The sequence below is a fragment of the Aspergillus thermomutatus genome (assembly GCF_002237265.1).
Source record: "Aspergillus thermomutatus strain HMR AF 39 chromosome Unknown NODE_87, whole genome shotgun sequence".
In the NCBI taxonomy this organism is placed as follows: Eukaryota; Fungi; Ascomycota; class Eurotiomycetes; order Eurotiales; family Aspergillaceae; genus Aspergillus; species Aspergillus thermomutatus.
Genome location: NW_020798136.1, coordinates 69735 through 89982, shown reverse-complemented (window position 1 = coordinate 89982; position 20248 = coordinate 69735). Strand labels below are relative to the sequence as shown.

The 20248-nt window shown below is 51.9% G+C and overlaps 8 protein-coding genes across 8 annotated transcripts; 4 read left to right on the top strand and 4 right to left on the bottom strand.

The window, feature by feature from the left end:
• Positions 1 to 130: 130 nt before the first annotated feature.
• nte1 (lysophospholipase) lies at positions 131 to 4348 on the top strand (the record flags this gene model as incomplete). Its single annotated transcript, XM_026761320.1, has 1 exon — positions 131 to 4348. The coding sequence occupies one exon, from the start codon at positions 131 to 133 to the stop codon at positions 4346 to 4348; it is 4218 nt and encodes a 1405-aa protein (XP_026614708.1).
• A 1056-nt stretch (positions 4349 to 5404) lies between these two features.
• CDV56_107620 (uncharacterized protein) lies at positions 5405 to 6102 on the bottom strand (the record flags this gene model as incomplete). The annotated part of the gene is made up of 4 exons (XM_026761239.1): positions 5405 to 5543; positions 5627 to 5749; positions 5808 to 5911; positions 5959 to 6102. The coding sequence occupies 4 exons, from the start codon at positions 6100 to 6102 to the stop codon at positions 5405 to 5407; spliced, it is 510 nt and encodes a 169-aa protein (XP_026614707.1).
• A 2002-nt stretch (positions 6103 to 8104) lies between these two features.
• Positions 8105 to 10592, bottom strand: CDV56_107432 (actin-related protein ARP5; the record flags this gene model as incomplete). Its single annotated transcript, XM_026761051.1, has 5 exons — positions 8105 to 8137; positions 8195 to 8971; positions 9021 to 9961; positions 10008 to 10328; positions 10397 to 10592. The coding sequence occupies 5 exons, from the start codon at positions 10590 to 10592 to the stop codon at positions 8105 to 8107; spliced, it is 2268 nt and encodes a 755-aa protein (XP_026614706.1).
• Positions 10593 to 11085: 493 nt separating this feature from the next.
• On the bottom strand, positions 11086 to 11522 carry DAD4 (DASH complex subunit DAD4; the record flags this gene model as incomplete). Its single annotated transcript, XM_026761016.1, has 5 exons — positions 11086 to 11114; positions 11167 to 11251; positions 11305 to 11349; positions 11402 to 11458; positions 11520 to 11522. The coding sequence occupies 5 exons, from the start codon at positions 11520 to 11522 to the stop codon at positions 11086 to 11088; spliced, it is 219 nt and encodes a 72-aa protein (XP_026614705.1).
• Positions 11523 to 11924: 402 nt separating this feature from the next.
• On the top strand, positions 11925 to 12482 carry CDV56_107349 (uncharacterized protein; the record flags this gene model as incomplete). Its single annotated transcript, XM_026760968.1, has 1 exon — positions 11925 to 12482. One exon carries the CDS (start codon positions 11925 to 11927, stop codon positions 12480 to 12482), a length of 558 nt encoding a protein of 185 aa, XP_026614704.1.
• Positions 12483 to 13570: 1088 nt separating this feature from the next.
• CDV56_107260 (Got1 family protein) lies at positions 13571 to 14280 on the top strand (the record flags this gene model as incomplete). Its single annotated transcript, XM_026760879.1, has 5 exons — positions 13571 to 13601; positions 13665 to 13691; positions 13772 to 13820; positions 13882 to 13897; positions 13984 to 14280. 5 exons carry the CDS (start codon positions 13571 to 13573, stop codon positions 14278 to 14280), a joined length of 420 nt encoding a protein of 139 aa, XP_026614703.1.
• A 606-nt stretch (positions 14281 to 14886) lies between these two features.
• Positions 14887 to 15441, bottom strand: pfy1 (profilin; the record flags this gene model as incomplete). Its single annotated transcript, XM_026760826.1, has 3 exons — positions 14887 to 15018; positions 15105 to 15239; positions 15361 to 15441. 3 exons carry the CDS (start codon positions 15439 to 15441, stop codon positions 14887 to 14889), a joined length of 348 nt encoding a protein of 115 aa, XP_026614702.1.
• A 2665-nt stretch (positions 15442 to 18106) lies between these two features.
• Positions 18107 to 19979, top strand: CDV56_106994 (uncharacterized protein; the record flags this gene model as incomplete). Its single annotated transcript, XM_026760613.1, has 2 exons — positions 18107 to 19006; positions 19062 to 19979. The coding sequence occupies 2 exons, from the start codon at positions 18107 to 18109 to the stop codon at positions 19977 to 19979; spliced, it is 1818 nt and encodes a 605-aa protein (XP_026614701.1).
• Positions 19980 to 20248: the final 269 nt, after the last annotated feature.

Here is a 20248-nt window from a genome sequence, read left to right as displayed (position 1 = left end):
CCATGAGCCTGACGTTCACAATGAACTTCACGACGCTGTAAGATTGACCCCAAAACCATCGCCTCGTTCATGAGGGGTATACGCTGACCACTGCCTTGATTGGACCAACAGCTTGTTAATTGTTCTGGCGATGGTTTCGACCATCAGCTGGTTCATCCGGTACCGCTTTCTGAACATGTACAGTCGATTACCTCCCGAGCCCCAGCGTAAGGAACCGCAGGTCGACCTCTTTCCCGATGTACAAGAAGGAGACTCGAAGCCAGGGCTGGCCAATTACCTGGACGAGTTCCTCAGCGCCATTAAGGTCTTTGGGTACTTGGAACGGCCTGTCTTCCACGAATTGACTCGGACAATGCAAACCAGGAAGCTGATCGCGGGCGAGACGCTTATGTTGGAGGAAGAAAAGGGATTCTGTCTGGTCGTCGATGGGTTGGTCCAGATTTTTGTCAAATCAATGCGGGACGGGAAGTCGGACACAGATGAGGAGCTGCACCATCTCGGGGCCGAATCCTCGGACGAGGAACACCATATCGACGGGAAGCAGGGATACCAATTGCTGACCGAGGTCAAGAACGGCGCCTCGATGTCGTCCTTATTCTCAATTCTCTCACTGTTCACGGAGGACATTCAACTATGGGATACCGAGAGCTCGAATTCCAGTTCCTCCAGCATCGCCCTTCGCGCTGCCCGTGTACCCAACTCAATTCCGACTAGTCCTCGGGGAGTGATGGACAGCCCTTCCTTGGGCTTTCAAGACCACAATGACGATGCCTCTCATACGATCAGCAACGGAGATCTGTCATCCGTGCCCCCGCTGCATCTGGGAGAGTGTCGCACTCCTCCCTCCAGTCATGGCCGTCACCATCAGCAGCACCATGAACATGAACCTCGAAAGCACTCTGGCAGAAAACACCGCGAGTCGGTCCATCCTGACATTGTTGCCCGTGCGATGGTAGATACCACAATTGCAATCATTCCAGCCAGCGCTTTCCGGCGACTGACCAGGGTCTATCCGAGGGCAACCGCCCACATCGTTCAGGTCATCCTCACCCGCCTACAGAGAGTTACGTTTGCCACGGCGCATTCCTACCTCGGCCTCAGCAACGAGGTGCTGGGTATTGAAAAGCAAATGACCAAGTTCACCACGTATGATCTGCCCAACAACATGCGCGGCGCAGCTCTGGATCGCCTCAAAGACAAATTCATCAAGGAGCGGGATCGCCTAGGCTCCGAGGAAGTCACAAAGGGAATTGCCCTGCACAATCCATCCGCGGGTAGACACCGCCGATCGAGCAGCTTCCTGAGAAAAGAGGCTGCACTGCAAGCGAAGATGATGACACCGAGGCGTGCTGCCACAGTGGTGACCCCGGAGAGTGCACCCACTGATCACGACACCTATGGAGTTAGCCCAGGCGACCTGTTATCGACCATTCAATCGTCCAGGTTCGGCCCCCGATATGAGCAGCCGCCTGCAAGGCTCCAGTCTCCTTTGGCCGAAAAGGAGAACACCCATTTCCGGCTTCCTGCCATGCAAGCGCGTCACGTTTTCCGCCGACAAGACACCATGGACGAGGACGCGTTGTTCCGCGAGTGCATCTTGGATTGCATCATGAAGGGAATTGGTCTCACGGGTAGTACTCGTGACGCTTTGCGCAAAAGCAGCCATTCTGGCGATGCTTCTCCCAAGCTTCTCTCCTATGATTCTCGACGTCAGAAAGCGGTCTTCACCAACAACGCCTTCGGCTTTATTGACCCATACGAAGGCTCAGCAGATGGAGATTCGGAGTCTTTGATGTCCATGTCTGTCACGAGTGCAGGGGGGACATCGCCAGTGACCAACTTGCGGGAAGAGCTCCGTAACGACATCGAGATCGTCTATTTCCCCAAGGGGTCGGTTTTGGTGGAGCAGGGAGAGCGCCACCCAGGGTTATACTACGTGATTGATGGATTCCTGGATGTAGGCATGCCGATTGTCGAGAGAGGGGAAGATCTTGTTGGGGTGTCCAAACCAGCAACTTCGAAGGAGCCTTTTCCGACCCTTAAGCGGACGACAACTGCCACCTCGATTGGGGCGGGCGGCACCGGTGCCAACGATTCTCGCCGAAGGAAGCAATCTCGGAAGTCCCTGTATCTGATCAAGCCCGGCGGTATTCAAGGCTACGTTGGAGCCGTTGCGTCTTACCGATCATACACCGATGTCGTTGCCAAGACGGACGTGTACGTTGGTTTCCTCCCACGGGCCTCCTTGGAGCGTATCGCGGAGCGGTATCCGATCGCTCTGCTGACGCTGGCGAAGAGGCTGACGAGCCTTCTTCCCCGACTGCTGCTCCACATCGATTTCGCTCTCGAATGGGTACAGGTAAACGCAGGTCAAGTTATCTACCGCCAAGGCGACGAGAGCGACGCAATCTACCTTGTCTTGAATGGACGGTTGCGGTCGGTTCTTGAACGCTCGGAGAACAAATTAGCCGTCATTGGCGAATACGGCCAAGGAGAAAGTGTGGGTGAGCTCGAGGTAATGACCGAGTCCACTCGCCCGGCTACTCTTCATGCGATCCGTGATACCGAACTGGCCAAGTTCCCCAGATCTCTCTTCAACAGCCTCGCCCAGGAACACCCAGGAATTACCATCCAAGTTTCGAAACTGATTGCGCAACGCATGCGGGATCTGGTCGAACGCCCGGTGACCGAAAAAGGAGTCGAACGAAGCAGCGCTGGTGGCGTGCAAACCGCAACCTCGACCGTCAATCTCCGCACCGTGGGCATTCTGCCCGTGACGGCGGGCGTTCCCGTGGTGGAATTCGGCAATCGACTCTTGCACGCTCTTCATCAAGTTGGAGTGATGAACGGGGTGACATCGCTCAACCAGGCGGCCATTCTGAATCACCTAGGGCGCCATGCGTTCAGCAAGATGGGCAAGCTCAAGTTGTCCCAATACCTTGCCGATCTGGAAGAGAAGTATGGCATGGTTCTTTACATCGCGGACACGAACGTGAACTCCCCGTGGACGCAAACATGCATCACGCAGGCCGATTGCATTCTTCTGGTCGGTCTGGCCGAATCATCTCCTAGTATCGGCGAGTATGAGAGGTTCCTGCTTGGCATGAAGACCACGGCTCGGAAAGAGCTCGTCTTGCTGCACTCGGAGCGGTATTGTTCGCCGGGACTGACTCGGCGGTGGTTGAAGAACCGAGTATGGATCAACGGCGGCCACCATCACATTCAAATGGCCTTCCGACTGACGGCCGAGCCTACGCATCCGGAGACCAAGCGCTTCGGAACGGCCCTCAAGCAACGGGTCCAGGTGCTTCAGGCTGAAATCCAAAAGTACACGTCGCGGAGGATTCGCCAGACACCTCTGTATTCCGCCCAATCCCCGTTCAAAGGCGATTTCCATCGTCTGGCGCGTCGACTGTGTGGTAGAGCTGTTGGGTTGGTGCTTGGCGGAGGAGGCGCAAGGGGTATTGCGCATGTTGGTGTGATCAAGGCACTCGAAGAGGCCGGGATCCCTGTTGACATCATCGGCGGCACATCGATCGGTTCGTTCATCGGTGCATTGTATGCTCGCGATGCAGACGTGGTTCCCATGTATGGCCGTGCGAAGAAGTTTGCTGGCCGCATGGGAAGCATGTGGCGGTTCGCGCTGGATCTGACCTACCCGACGGTCTCCTACACGACCGGCCACGAGTTCAACCGGGGAATCTTCAAGACCTTTGGTGATAGCCAGATCGAGGATTTCTGGCTTGAGTTCTACTGCAATACCACCAACATCAGCAAATCGCGCCCCGAGTACCACTCGTCGGGATATGTCTGGCGCTACGTGCGTGCGTCCATGTCGCTTGCGGGTTTGATCCCGCCGATTTGCGACGAGGGAAGCATGCTCCTCGATGGCGGCTACATTGACAATCTGACCGTCGATCATATGAAGGGTCTCGGCGCGGATGTGATCTTCGCCGTTGACGTGGGTTCTATCGACGACAACACGCCTCAAGTCTACGGAGACTCGCTCTCCGGATTCTGGTCCGTCTTTAATCGCTGGAACCCGTTCTCCGCGTGCCCCAATCCGCCAACGTTATCCGAAATCCAGGCACGTCTGGCCTATGTCTCGTCTATTGACAACCTGGAACGCGCCAAGAACATCCCGGGCTGTCTGTACATGCGTCCCCCTATAGATGGATACGGCACATTGGAGTTTGGCAAATTCGACGAGATCTACCAGGTCGGATACGCCTTTGGCAAGCAGTTTCTGGAGAAGCTGAAAACCGAAGGCTCCCTCCCTTTGCCCGAGGAGACTGAGGAGAAGAAGAAGCTGCAACGGACCCTGGCTCCCCGCCGAGCCAGTATATGATGTGGAAAGAGCATTTTGTCTTTGTTTTGAGCGTTCACTTGTTGCATTATACCAGAACTGACTCCTATCTGCATGCATGAACAAGACCCTTCCGGCTGTTCATGCTTATCTTGGGTTGACTTTGATGTACATACTCAGAGTGTACGATAGAATTAAAGCACAACGCAATGAGCATTGCATTTAAAGGATGCACTGAAGTCTCGACCCGTTACTACTTTGATAGACGCTAGACTAGAGGCTCAAAAGATGAGGCCAAAGCAGAAGACAAGGCTAAAGAGAAGTCGGGTGGAAGTCTGAGAAGAAGTCAGAAGATAAGAGAAGGGACAGTCCTCGATCACACGAGGCCACTACCTCCTTTGTCCGTCAGCTTCGTTCTTGTTCTCGGATTATGATCCTTCGGTGTCGCCTTCTTTTCCAGCTTCTCTACCTGTCCATTCAGCTCGATGACCTTGCCATCTGACATATGTTCGCCTGCTCCTTCGCTGCCTCGTTTGTCTTGTTCCTTCTGAGCCTTATTCCATAATTCCTTGGCTTCCTGGGCCTGGGCCTCGCGCTCTGTTTACTTTGGCCTTCTGAAGCGCCACATCGACATTCACCTTGAAAATGAAACCTTCCGATTGAAGTCTGAGGTACTGTAGAGCGAGTACTTGCACCACACAGGCTCTGCGACGGCCGCAGCGAAACAGTAGTATATTCCAGACACCGCATTTCCGAGGACGAGCATCGCAACATGTAGACTCAAATCAATGCATCATCAAAGCGGATGGTATGGTTATCTTGAGAACTCAGCAAAGTGGACAAAGACAAACGTGGGGTATCTCCACAGCCGCATTCAACCAAAGGTACATCACATCACATCACATCATTAGGGGGTATGGGAATTAGTACTAGTACTAGACATTAAAGCCATCCGAAAAAAAAAAATCAACACTTCGCTTCGCTTCTCCCTCAATCCCCAGACAAGCAGCACAAGAACCCCGGCTCGGCTCGGCTCGGCTCGGCTCGTGTCATCACCTCGTAGCTTCATCCCAGCGGCCGAAAGCAGCCAGCAGGCACCTAAACCGCCGTCGTCGTGGTCGCAGTCGCAGGCACAGCCCCGTGCCCATTCTTCTCGCGCAGGGGCGCAGGCGCACTCTCGCGACGGGATGCCCAGAGCGACGCGACTTCGAGGAACATGCCGGCGAAGGTGAAGAAGCTGGTTGCAGGGGTTAGCGTTCGCGTCCGCTACGGCTCCGAACCAAGGCCACCAAGGCAAAGGCAAAAGGTGCAGGGACATACAAAGCCAAGAAGATGAAAGCCTCGTTGGCCTTTTTCTTGCTGCAGTCGAGGAACGGGGGGGCGTGGAGGTAGCAGTTATTCAAGTTGTAGTCTTGCGCGGCGAAGATGAAGGCCGTGAGCCAGCTTTGCGTCCTGTTAGCTTGTCTCGGGTTGGGTGTTGTGGAGGGAGGGGAAGGCATACAGGTATGAGAAGATGACGTCGATGGCGAGGACGAATTTGCTCAAAGCCGTGGGCATGAATGGGGAGATGAAGGCGGGGAGGAAGAAGACGACCGACATTGTTGACTGCCTTGTCAGTATAGATATGGTGGGATGCGAGAGAGGAGACGTACGATGACTTCCTGGTAGATGATATGCTGGCCGCGAGGACCACGGTGGATGAAGTAGGAGGTGATGCCCATCACGATGACAGCGCTGGACCACTGCATCACGCGGGTGATGAGCTGTAGCGGACGAGCAACGGAACTCGAGAACATGGTTACTGTTCTTTGATACTAGATGAGGTGTAAAGGCAGGGACAGGTGTATGTGCTGCAGCGGGTGTACTCGTGTTCGCAGAGCCAACCGGGGTGTTGATGTATCGAGAGACAGCAAGTTAGGGACAGACTCGGTGCAGACTTTATATTTCCGCCAGAGGTATCACAGCAAGCCGAATCAACCGGAATCCAGGCTCGCTTCATGCGTCATAGCCCTTTGACCCTGTGAAAGGAATCGAGAACTCTACCGTTCATCTGCCTCCTCCGTGATCGAGCCACGATGGTGATTGGCTCGAGATGGGTGGTACAAGCGACCGAGCTCCCCAGCTCACCTTGCATACTGCGCAATGGGTACATGCTCGAAGAGGTGCAAAGGCAGTTCGAGTGGATTCTATCCCGTCAGTTGCGGTATGCAGCATACTGTTGTCCAACAAGCGGGGTGAAGCCTAATCCTCAATCAAGGGGTCCCCCATTGGGCTGCACATTGATCATCAGAAACCGGTCTGATCTGCACGGGAAGGTATCCGGAAGAGGTCCGAGGAAGTACACAAACAAGACAGTATGGAATCGCGCAGCCAGTCCAGACTGTGAGCTGGTGTTGCGTGACTGAGGAGGTCCAGTCGGCAATCCGCGGAATCGACGAGATAGTCTGCAGTCGGCTTTTCGTGAAGACTCGAGAGAGCTGATCGATTATCTTAGTAGTCACTAGCCAGAAGTCAATTCAGAACCTTGTTCTCATTCATCATAGCTGGAATGTGGATGAAAGTGTCAGGCGATTCGATCTGCATGCACTGACCAAGAGGGAACAAAGGTCTGTCGGCCTCAGAGTGTACCCTCTAACCGTAGTCATCAAAGGCACAACAGACTCGAAATGTAAACAAGTTCAGGAATCAGCAGGGATAAACCCGATAATGCAGGTTGATATCAGGCTAGCTTCGTCAAAAGTCCAAAGGTCTGGAATTTCCCAAGCCGGGACTGGGAGACACCCGGCTTCCAGGGAAGATCCCATTGATGGACTGATCGACCGAGTAACAGTGATCAGATGATCTTCAGAAAAAGCCCTTCTCAACCTTTTGTACTCTGTATTCCTGTTTGGTCTTTTCTCCTGGGACAAACGTTGGGATTGGCTTTGCCAACTGGACATCCGCCAAGTATCCCTGTGCGGTCGAGACAGTGGAAGCAGCACAGGATCGACAAGCACAACCAACCCAGTGAATCACCATACAGACGCCACCTGCGACGGGACCATCATGTGAAATGAGCATCGTCGCGCATCCGACCATCTATCTCCTGGCCAGCCCAGCGCCGACATCTTTGTCCAATTGCGGAACAGTCGGCACCCATGCATAGGATCCATCGGCTTCAACTACGGGATTGACTTTCAGCCTTGTCAATAGAGGTACTAGTAACCTTCTGTCTACAGGGCTGAGATCAGCATCAATAGCGAGAAACCCTCGCTACAATGATGTTTATCCGGATAACCTAACGGGAAAGCAGACTGTCATATGATTTGGACTGTCGTCTACTTTCAATCCGAGAAAAGCCCGACAACAGATGGATGTCTACATGAGTCAAATGATGGAACTCTCTTTGTTGTCTATCAGAGAGTACTCTTTCAATCCCTTACTGGAGGTCTGAACTCTGTACTCAACCCTGTTTTGGAGGAGTCTGTCTGCTTAGCTGTGCAGGTACTTGTGCATCTGCAGTAAAATGTCTGGGTAGTACAACTGTCATCTGATCCTCCAATTACTGAGAGAAGAATACATCAAGCCCGATCTGTGCGATTGATCTATCTTTTTTACTATCCAAGTACCATAACACTATTACATCACAAGCGGTTCGTAGGATGGCCTCTGAATCAACCTCCACCCTCACACAGATGTGATGCCATTTCCTTGACGCCAGACTCCCCAAGTCCTGCCCTCGCGCTATAAATACAAACATCATAAGAGGTAGATCTCTTCGTTCTCACCCGGTTCGAATCCACGTGGAGTCGAACCATATTACCACGAGGCGACATTGCCCAGGTCGTGCTCCTGTTATATCGTTAGTCATTCCACTCTGAACGTCCCAGTAGGTACATCACCTCGTACCTTAATGTACTCGCTGCCTTTTTCCAGGTATTCCTCCCGTGACACAGAGCAATTCTTTAATTGCGATCCCGATGCCCACTGTGCTGCACCCTTCCATGCGTCCAGTACCGGGTCCGCGGCCCGGCGCACATTTAGTTGTGCATCTACAGGCAGGAATCCCGGAAGCTCCCTGCGAAGTCGCTCATCGAACCCGTGGAAGAGAGTGTTGCCACCGGTGAGGAACACGTCACGCAGCAGTTTGGCCTGGTCCTCTGGGTTAGAGAACCGCTGATTGACAATACCGGCCGCAATCTCCAAGAGGCCAGCCTGGTCGATTCCGGCAATCGATGGCTTGAAAACGACCTCTGGCACCCGGATCCGCTCAACATTGAGATGGAGCTGATGAGCCTCACGCTGACTTTCAGGGTCAAATGGCCAGGGTCCACGCAGGAAAACATGTACCAGACTCTTGGTCCAGTCAGACTGCGCCGCGAGCGTGTGGTTCTCGGTAAACTCGGGATCGTACTGAAGAAGCTCGTTCTCAACGCTGTTGAGCATTCCGCCGAGGTCCTCCTCTTCCTCCTCGTCACTCTGTTCTCCGGTTGCCACTGTGCGATACACGCCCCAGTCCTCATCGTTGGCGCCGAAATCGTCGTCGTCACCACCTCTCCTTCGCTTCTTCGGCCCATCCGCAGCGAGGTTTGCGAGGGTTTTCATACGCATCTGGCTGGCAAGGGACTTCCGATTGCCTAAATCCGCCTTCATCCGATCGCGCTCCTTGATCTTTTGCAGGATATTCTACGAACAATCAGATATGTGATCAAATTCACGCGAGAAATCAACTCACCTGTCGAGCAGCTCTCCGTTCGGCAACCCAGTTCTCAAAGTCGTTCTCACGCTTCTCCCGATCCAGTCGCTCCTCTTCCTCTCTTCGTGCCTTCTCGCGTTCCTTCTCGGCCTTGGCACGTTGTCGAGCCTCGACGTTCGACTTCATGAGTCGCTGGTGGCGCTTCTCCTTCAAGCCTGCCTCGTCCAGTTCTTCGTCCGGAATATCGAGAAGCGGGAAAGACATATCTTCAGGAGGCTCTTCAGTCTCTTCAACTCCTAGATCTCGGTTTCTAGAGCGCTTGATGGATCGCTCGAGGTCACGGATCAGCCGGTCTAGATGAGCCTCGTCTTTCAGATCCTCGGAATCCAAGATGCGCCTCGCTTCCTTCTTGGTTTCAGATGCAAGCCCGCGCTGTAGGTCCTTCCAGTACTCTAGCTCCTGCTCTTTCTTCATCAACTTCTCGAGCCGCATTTTTGCGGCTTGCTCCTGCAGACGGCGTCCACTCTCCTTCTTCCGCTCCGCAATCCGCGCTAGTTCCTCCTCGGTTTTTTCCGGCACCACATGCTCCGTAAAAGGGTATTGAATGACATGGTCCCTGTCCTCAAGCCCTGTCCACTCGAGATAGCTGCTCAGCTCCCGGTCATAGTCCGTAGATACGTAGCAATGCTTGTGAACCAAATCTTCCATCTGGCTTTCGGTCATTCGGGTGGGAAACGTGGGGTACTTTAGCTTCATCAGCTTGAGCAAGTACTCTGACGCATGCATGCCACCCCAGTTCAACCGCGAGGAATTCGAGAGCAAGGCTTTCGAATTCAGGACAGGGATGACATGCGTCGATGTGTGGGACGAGGAGATAACCAGGCCATCGGTGCCTTTGTTGTACCGGTACGAAAACAGTGAGTCGATTCCGTAGGCGACAGATGGTGCCGAATAGCACTCGAACAGGATCTCGTTCATCACTACGCGGGTCAGATCACAGCTCGTGAAGATCAAGCCTTTACTCACTTCTTCTGGGGTAGTTCAGATTGGCGATCGGCTCTGTCATTACGATAGGCCGATCAACGCCTCCGTTGGCGCCATCAACGCCCAGTTTGATGAAGACGTAGTCCAGCAATCCCTCCATCACATCCCAGTTGCCAACCACACTTGTACCAGGATCAAAAGCATACCGCAGCTGGCCTCGAGTTGTAGCATCGACATAAGCGTCGTAACCGATAAATTGACAGGCTTTGTTGAGCTTTCGATCGCGGTACCGACTCATCACAGGGGGGAGGATGAAGCGCGGCGACTTGTCGAAAGACCAGCCCGCCTTGAGAAGACTTGATCCTGTAATAGCAAACCAGGGTCAGTATGTTAAGGCAATCATAGAAAGGAATAAGTGAAATAGAACCAACCATTGTCAATCACGATAGCGCTTGTAGCGGGTTTGGACCTGCTCCGTTCGTACCCATCAGGTTGCGGCGGTTGATACCCTTTGAACGGATTATCCTGGACATTATATAATTTCGGAGGAGGCTTCGGCGCGTTCTTCTCGGTTGAAGTGACCGCAAAGCGACCGGGCAAAAGGGTCTGCACTGAGGTAATCGTCATGGCGACTACCTGTAGAGGACAAATCGGAGCAGCGACTCAGGATCGGTGGTGGGCAATTCACCGCATCGTCAAATCAGTTGCAAGCAAGAATGTAATGAAATACAAGAAATTCGACGATTCGCAGTATACCGCACGATGCTGCTGCTCGGAATCAGTGGATGACGGAGCGAGCGTTGACCGTGAAGGCGATCAGAAGGAGGAATCTGAGCTTCAGTCCCCAGCTTTGCTCGGCGGAGAGGGAAGCGACTGGCAGCGTTTGTATACTGCCAAGCCTGACTGGCAGTTGATGAGATTGCTCCACACCTAGCAATAACATTCCATTATGTCTCTTCTGCATAATAGGTCTTTAATGGCTGCTTAGTCTTCCCCCTCTCTACATGCTCAGAATCTACGAAAAAGTGGAACAAGAATGAGAAGAATTTGATCGAAATATAGGTCGTTACCAGTCATTAAAAGCTAAATTCATAAGAACAGGCGTACAATCTCATCGTCTTTACGATGGCTCCTTCAGATTCTCCGTAGCTACACCAGATCAGCAAGACTGTAGCCTTCCGAGAGGTTGGACAACCCATACCTTCCAAGTGGAAGAGAACATTAGACTGGTAGTTCTTGAACATCTGAGCCACAAGCTCCACGTTCATGTTCTGGATATTGACCTCCTGGTAGACCACAGTGAGCATCAGACCATCAAACAAGAGCAGAGGAAGCGTACCTGAAGGCTCTTGTTCATGACCATGATTGATTCGTTGAGTTTCTCCTACTGGCGATCAGCCATCCAGGCCTCCAAGAAGGTGGTGATAGTAACATACAATGTTGCTGATAATTCGAGAAAGCAACAGCGCTTGTTGGTGCTCGTGTGGACTCTCCTAAAGTTTCTGATTAGTTTACATATTAACAGGACAAGTCAAGAAAGCTTCATTGACTCACCATTTTGACTTGTCATTAATCGAGATGGTCGCGATGTCGAGGCAATGTTTGTTTGTTGCTGGACTATTATCAACGGCAACACGTCACGTGATTTATAGTTGTCTTTGTCTCCCTGCCATCACTGCGCCCATGTGCGATAGGAGTATTTAGAATATAATATGAAACCAAAATTCTAAATTTCAGAGGTTTGAACTTGCTCAGCAGCTATTCTGTTATCCCAACACTGCGCCAACTGACTTTGGAGAGTGTCCGCCGTTTGTCATCCGGCTACCGTACCAGCGGAGAACCATGTTCCAGATAATTTGAGCTTCTACTGCGGCATTATTCAGGTTAAGATCTCTACAACGTCAAGACAGCACATCATCCACTCAATCCGCAACATCCTTTTCCAAATAATTATCAATCATGGGTGCCCCTCCTACTCCTGCCGAAAGTCAGGAACATCAGCAACTGCTCAACCGCCTGGACATCGCCCAGGTTCCACGCCCCTTCCGCAACCCGAACTGGAGGCCCTCGCAGCGTCGCAACAAGAACGTCAAACAACTTATCTCTGAGAACTCAAGAAAAGAGGCATCTGTTCTGGCGACACAGGCGAACTCTGGCGCATCGACTCCTTTACAACCCAGCACCGACGGCAGCCAAACGCCCGTTGAAAGCTCGGCTCGCTCGAACATCGCCCAGGCGGCGCAGAACCTATCGACGCTCGTCTTGGAGAAGAACGCAAGGGCCATGCTTCCATCGGGACCAGCGGTGACATATACCAACATTGAATCGGCTCCATCACTGCATCCGTCACAACACACGCGCTACTGCGATATCACGGGGCTTCCGGCACCATACACAGACCCCAAGACCCGACTCAGATACCATGATAAAGAGGTGTTCGGGGTCATTCGGACATTGAGCCAGGGCGTTCCGGAGAGCTATCTCGAACTGAGAGGAGCTCATGTCGTGCTGAAATAGACGGTTATCAATCTCACGTTACCGAAGTTCTACGGTTCGTGCGCACCAAAAGCAGGTAGGTTACAATACAGACACTCAGATTTCAGAGACTAATCTGTGGCTCTACTCTAAGACTATTACTTGCAAGATACAACAAGTGCATGTACGACCAACACAGTCAAGCCCTTTCCACCCGCCGTGCCCCTCTCGAGACAGGTTCAAGAAAGCGCTCCGGCTTATTCGTGATCTTTATGAGAATCGATCTTCGCCTCGTGCTGAGCACTCGACTATTACCGACGCTCCACGGTCGGAACGTCAGTTACAGCATCTGGGGATGCTGTCGTCGCGGCGTATACTGGGTTGTATATGGGAGAGGCCAGGAAACGACAGAAGGAAATCATGAGCAAAAGGTCGGGAACTCAAATATTCAGTACCCGAATTGATCATGGCTTGTCATTTCCGGACATTATCCAATTCCTCTAAGATTTTCGAGTTCGGATCCCAAGTCCGACCTCCAATGTTTTCGTAGTCAGTCCAATATGACCCTTTCCGCCTGCTAGCAGTCAGCATTTTGAATCATAGCAAGCGGAAACAGGGCATGAGTAGGCCATCGTAATCTCTGTGCAAGTTGCTTCCGCAGAGGCGATGAAAGACACGAGAGAAAAACACCTTGTTGTGCGGTTTTTGTAGTGCGTCCAAGCGCAACAGACCGCCCACCGCATCCGGAATAGACCACGCTCAGAACCAACAACGAACGTGGCAGAAACAAAAATGTTGGGGCCCTTGGGGGCTTGTTTACTGAGTTCTAAGGAGATTTCTGAATTTCCGCCAGACCGAAAGCGAAGCTGAGAGATTCGAGTACAACCTTTAGATTCCTCCCTGAAAATATAGTACTCGCCGTCGCGACACCGAACCTGCCTCCCGGTCTGAGAAAAGTCTCTTGACTACCGCGCACCGACCCAACCCCGATCGGCTTCTATAACGACGCTCTCGTCCTTGATAGTATATCTGCATCGGCCGGCCTGGGATTCCTATACGGGATTAACGAGCCTCCTCTGCTTGTGCACTGTGTGCAATACCCTCCGCGATTCAGCTGGCCAACCCTCAAGATGCCCACCATGTGGCTTTCAGACAACCAAAGTAGGACCGCCTGTCACCCGGAGCATCATGCCGCTCAGAAGCGCTTGCTAACATGTATAACAGAAATTGGTGTCATCTTTTGTTCTGCAGGTAGGCGAGACCGAATCCACCGCAAGGGATCCTTGGGTTCTTCCTTGTACGCTCAGCCAGGGATTGACGCGCGACTATAGGGGGCCTGTTTCTGTTCGGAGGCGTTCTGATGTTCTTTGATCGTTCGCTGTATGTACCCCTTTGCTATACCTTTCGGGAGCATCCATGCTAATTCCGGGACCCAACACAGGCTCGCGATGGGAAACGTGTGTACACCATTCTCGCAGATCCGGCGCTGCTACTGACGCGACAACCTTCCGAAAGACCATAACTAATGTCGCTGTCGTGCCAGGTCCTTTTCCTCATCGGCTTGACGTTGATCATTGGCTTTGAACGGACATTCGCCTTCTTCTCGCGCCGCCAAAAACTCAAGGGCACTGCCGCCTTCGCAGCAGGCATCCTCCTCATCCTGTTTCGCTGGCCACTGACAGGTTTCCTCATCGAATTATACGGTCTCTTCATCCTCTTCGGCGATTTCCTCGTAACAATCGGTCAGTTCGCAGGAAATATCCCGGTCGTCGGTCCTTATATCAAGACGGCACTGGAAACCTTGGCAGGTGGGAGACGGAACGCAGAGCTCCCGGTATAAACAATCACGGCGCACGCCGGACACCGTATGTTCTCGGGCGATAGACTTCCCACAAGGGAAAAGAGGAGTATCGACGATGTTACGTGTACGAATATACAGACATGAATGATGTCAAGACGGCCATGACCCGGCACGAAGATCAAGACCACTTTCTCGGCTGAGCGAGCCTAAAAGGATTGGGTCTGTATGAGCTGATGTGATATATCTTACAGTTTTGTAATTACTAATCCTTCGTGTGTCGGTAGCAGTCTCCTGTCACCGACTCGTATCTTTCTTCGGTGCACTATATAAGACATGAATAGAAATAGGCAAATTCAACGCTGGATGTGCATCGTATACTATACATAAGGACTTGGACATATGGCATATGATCCAAGCATTGTCATCGTTAGAACCACGAGTGTACTAAAACCAGTACCTATTGAACATATCTGTGTGCTATGGACAATCGAGTAAGACAAGACGCTGAGAAGAAAGGGTCACCAGCATAGTTTCACATCCGACTAAGAAAAAGGTGGTACACCGCTCTTCTGCCGTTTCAAAATAAATAGAAAAAAAGAAAATCGAACAATCAAGACAACTTCATTTTCCGCGCTCCTCTATCGTCTACCGGGGGTTGTTGATGTAGTCGACGAGGTTCTCGACAACGGTTGCGGCGTTGGTGGTCTGGACGGACTCGCCGTGGTGGGCGACCATGACGCAAGAGACGGCCTTGACGACGACGATGCCCTCCTTGCCCTATAGTGATCGACCATTAGCATTCACCATCTTCCCATTGCTAACCTCCCAGGACGATGACTGCATATGGAAATGTAGTTGGATACCTTCTTGCCGTAAAGACTGCGCTCGTCGGCCTTAATGGCGACGAACTTGTCTCCTCCGACCACAAGACCGGTTTCAAAAGCACTGCCGGGCTTGTCGAAAGCAGCCTTCAGACCGGCGATTTCCTCCTTCGAGATCTATAGCGAGGCGAAGAAAGTTATTGACGAGATCACGAGGGTGGTTATTTCCGCAGACATTGCCAGGGATTGGCCGGAAGCTCCGCCAGAAGTGATGCCAATATCGGAACGCTCTTCATACCTTGAAAGTGGGGGACTGGGCCTCGACGTCGGAGAAGTCATAGCTCAGGATGGCGGCCTTGTCGAACTGGCCGGAGCCCATCAGACTGGAAGATTTGGCTCATGTCAGAAGGAATGCGGATCTCGAAGAAGATAGGTGATGCAGCGAGGGCGGGGTAGAGGTGGGATTGTACGATACCTGGAATCAACATATCCTGTTCGGTAGAGTTGAGACGTTAGCTCTGTTTATCTTCTGTAATAACCATAAAGGATTGCAAAATCCTGCTAATGCAGATAACCAACATATCCATCGAAATAGCCATACCTTGCCAAACTGCCGAGTGCTGACCCATGTTGGTGGTTGTGTAAACAAATTAACAGGATGGAGCGGGTAAGGGGAAGCTATATTGCTCGAGTCGTTAGATGAAACGGGACAAGCCAAGAGGGATAAACCAGCAGGGATTACACTCACAGAAAGAGAAGGGAAGAAAGCGACAAGAAGTCACAGCAAAAAGTTGGAGATGATGATGATGGTTGTGGGTTGAAGAGGGGAAGAGAGCACAAGGCGATATTTAGAGAGTGGTGGTGGGCGAGAGAGAGACAGCAACGACAAGCTAAGTCAAGGTGGGGTGGACTATCCGTAAATTATTATGATGACTATGATGGAGACAATGCCCCGCCATTCTTCGTGATGGTAATAACTACTGAGAGAGATTGTGAGTCTGTGTCTGGCAATTGAATCCATTCCTCGCCCTCATAATATTATCCTAAATCTCATTCTAGGGTCTGTTGCTTATGTTATTCCTCAAAATATACCCTGATACCTCTCTACACTGTCCGCTCTCTCCATACTCGCTGACGAAGAACTGCCACTTTGCAGCGGTGGTATCGCAATGGCTCTAGTTTGAAAGGCACCCATCTTAGTTGAGGATAGTTGCTAGGCTATACTTCTGCTTTGTCTAAGTATGTGCAAGTCTCTTTCCACAGTTCCACTTTAAACAGAAACCCAGCAACACCCACCGATCAACAGAGTTTGTCCTTTGGCCTTCTCACCATTTCTTTCCGTCATCCTCAGGGTCCTCTTCACCGCCTGTTCTTGTTGATGTATGTACCCGACTCTCGATACTAAAGGGGTGCTCAGCGCCTATCTTGAGATGTTGTAGTCTGCGTAGTTGAGGGTCATGGATTTGTATGGGGCACGTGTCTGTCATCTGTAGTCACTAGTCAGCCGGTCACGCGTCGATCATGTTGTGTGTCTCTTGCCGCTTTGGGATTGTTCTTTTCTTCAATAACTTCTCCTTCGACTAGACTTTGACTCTTCTTACGGGACTGAATGTTCCATCAAAGAACTCTGTACAAGAATAGCTTGTCTTTTCAGCTTTCAACTTTCCAAGCCTTGAAGTCAACTTCCCACGCCTCTATCGTTGCGGATAACCATACCATTCCCATTTTCGCTTCATGTAACAATAGTCGATGATGCGGTATAATGTGATTCATTGACAATATGATGCAGGGCGCTTTTCATCTAGTGACACAAGCTTCGCGATCAGACCTAGCTACACTGGATCTGTCTTCATCACGAAGTTCATGATTGTCTTGCCAGAGGAGATGAAGCAGATTAGAGCAACCTCCTTCGTTGCGATTTCCCGCGAAAGGACCTGTATTCTGAATCATTGTCCATTGCAAAAATCCTCCCTCGAGTTCTCAGATCATCGGACGACTCAGCCTTATTACAGGATCAGAGGGTGACAAGAGGCCTGTGCTGTCCACGCAGCTCCTGGCGCTTAACCTATGCTTGTTGATCATGACGCTTCTCCCATGATTAACCCTGCAGGTGGTTCGAAGGTACCATGAATGCTAATTCATAATGTGGCCGGAGAGGACAGCCCGCAATTTTAGCCAGCTGTGTGAGATACGCAAAGCTAACTTCGACTTGAAACTATCTTAGGCTCCCGGGTTGTTGAAAAATCATTGGCTGATCCACCGTTGTTTCAGAAAGAATGAAACCTCACACTTTAATGACTAGGGCATCCTGACAGGGGGTCCGGAATTCTTTCATTTGATGTTGTTATTGGTACGCCCAGCGGAATCCCCGAATTTCGCTCGCCCGTGGTTCGACATTGGACTTGAATTCTGCGACAACTTTCGATACCGCAATCAAATGAAGCATCCTGTGAGACATTTGAAGGCGTCGAGTGACTGCAGCCTGCACTCATGCACTGATATCTCCCTGCGCGTCTCCCTTCCCCCGATGATGCTGGTCAGATGGACACTATACAGCCCGCGCTACACAGATTATTCGGCTGGTCATCTCTTGTCCCCAGGCGGCGCTAAATGAAATGTTCCTTTAGACTCTGACGGCTTCGTCAAATCTACATTTAATCTAAATTCTGATACTAGTCAGCCCCCAGCCAACGGTATCAACCAGAGGCAATCAATGGATAATGCTCGTGTGCCTGATGCTCCACATTGGTCAGTTACTAGATCCCAGGCGAATCGTGTCTGGGCCTTCTTTTATTATCCGACTTGAAGCCACTCTCCGTGTCATTGTTGCTGTTGCTTTCTCTCCCGTTATTGCTCACGACCACTGCTGGCCTTCTGGAAGGCTGTCCATTCGTTATTATTTTTGATTTCGAGACTGTGTCTTTCATTCATTCTCTAGACTCACATTCACTCTTTTACATTCCTCCTTCTGTATCACACCCCCTTCATTTCCTTGCTCTTGTGGGCACGGCGGCGCCAGCGCAGTCGGCCACACAGGCAGCGAAATGGCTCGAGGCATCTTTTTAGGGAGGTCGCGCACACCACAGCCAATGGAGCTCATTTCAAACCCGGTTCTGAAGTATTCGGACGCATTGCCTCGGACGGATTTGAGAGATGTCGACAACGTCGCCAACGGTCGCCCTGTAAACCGCGCCGTTGCGCAATGGGACTTGCAGCGCCCCAGAACAGCAGATGGACGTAAACAGATCAAGAAGGGACAAGGCCTCAATCCCGGCTTCGACTTTCGGATCGCCATACCTCCCGCTGAAGCAGTGCCTTTGCCCAAGAGCCCTGATGATGATCCAAACTCACACATGATCGGCATAGCCTTGGGTAGCCCTCGCATGGCAGAACCGCAGAGCATGCTCTCGCAAATGCAAGAACAGCCGCCCGTTTCAACTTCGGCAAGCTCCGAGCAAGCGTCGCCTCAAGCGTCACCTCCAAAGCGCAAACCGAGTAAATGGAGGAAGATTGGCGGATTATTCAAGGCCAAGAATGGTATGGCAGCTACCGCCAACCAGCCATTCTATCAGGTTCGCTGTAATGAGGAGTGGCCTCTACAGGAATCCACGCATTCAGTCGACTACCAACAGCAATGCGAGGCTGAAAACACGGCTCCTCCGCCTCCCAATTTAGAAATATGGCCGTGTCTTGAGGCGGAGAATGAACCCAAATCCAACGATCAAAGCAACTTGGTGACGGCTCCTCACGACTCAGCCAAGAATAATGGCCTTGTATCTGATGCAAAGCCACGCACTGCAGGACCTTTTCTGCAAATCGACATTCCCGATGTTCAGCTAGAAAGGTATAGCGTCATGTTTGGCGGCGTTCTAAATCAAAACGAGCCGTCGTTGTTGAAGAGGCGGAGTAAGACTTTGGAGGATGTGAGCATCCCAAAGCCAGGGGTATATATCATGATCTTCTGCGCATGTATGTTCTTTTGACTGACGCCGTGATTAGGCAGCCCTACCATCACCGGACTTGCACCCTCCTCGACGACGGGCGACATCGCCGCGACCACTACATCCCAGCTTCAATCTGTTCCCAGCGCAAATACCTGTCAGCAAGGCGTCGAAGGTTCTGGGCTCTCAGAACATACCAAGAGGCCCCAGCCCTCTCCATCGAAGCCAAACATCGCCCTCTCGATTGGGCCAAGAGACACCCACGGATGAGCCAAGTCACGTCCTTTTGAGGGTGCAGAGTCCATCCATCAAGTCGCCCAAGTCGCATCAAACCAAGAACTCCGTCTCATCGATTCTGTCAACAGTGTCAATGGACTCCACCGAGGAAGAGCGCCTTCTGCAGAAACTCAAGCAGACAAAAATCCACGTGGACACAGAACAGGAGCCTGAATGGGAAATCATCAGCAAGACGACAACCAAGTCCTCAAGCCCAAGTCCGAGCCCGATTCAGAACCCGACCCCCAGCCCAAGGCAGAGAACACCACCCCTGGCCCTAACTATCAGCACGCAAAACCTGCTATCCGCGGGGTCCAGCATAAGCTCCGCTCCATCCCCCCGCCTCACACCCATCAACTCCGCTGCGCGCGACAAGACCGAGCGCATCAGATCCCCCATCGAAACTCTATCCGCACTCTCCCCGTCCTCGACCACACGCATGCCCCTCAGCGATGATAACGAGGACATCGAATCGAACGAGCCCATGGACCCCATCCCCAAGGTCGAAGTCTCCATCGCCAGATCCGTCTCCGTCTCGCGAGGGAAGAAGCAGGTCATCGTACCCATCAGGCCGAGGACGGATAGACTGAGTCCCGATGAGAGGCTCGTCGTCCGACGGGCGAAAACCCCACAGGTACGAGACGCGCACCACGGTCATCGGCATGGGAACTCGCAGGACGCGCGCATCGAAACTATATAAACCCCAGCGTGAAACTGGTCATTCTATATTTTTGCTCGTGTCTCAGCACAGGCAGCGAATTTCTTTCTTCTGACTGCGTCCTTGGTGACGAGTCATTATTTATTCACGTCCATTCAGCTTCTGCATTGCATTGAGGCTCGATCTTTTGGTTATTACAGTCAATTGTTCGTTTCGGCGGTGCCAGGGCGATCTTCCCTTTCTTGTGTACATGTTTTATCTGCGGGCAGTTCAGGTGATGGGAAGTACTAGGGGCGTGGAGTTATCTTAGG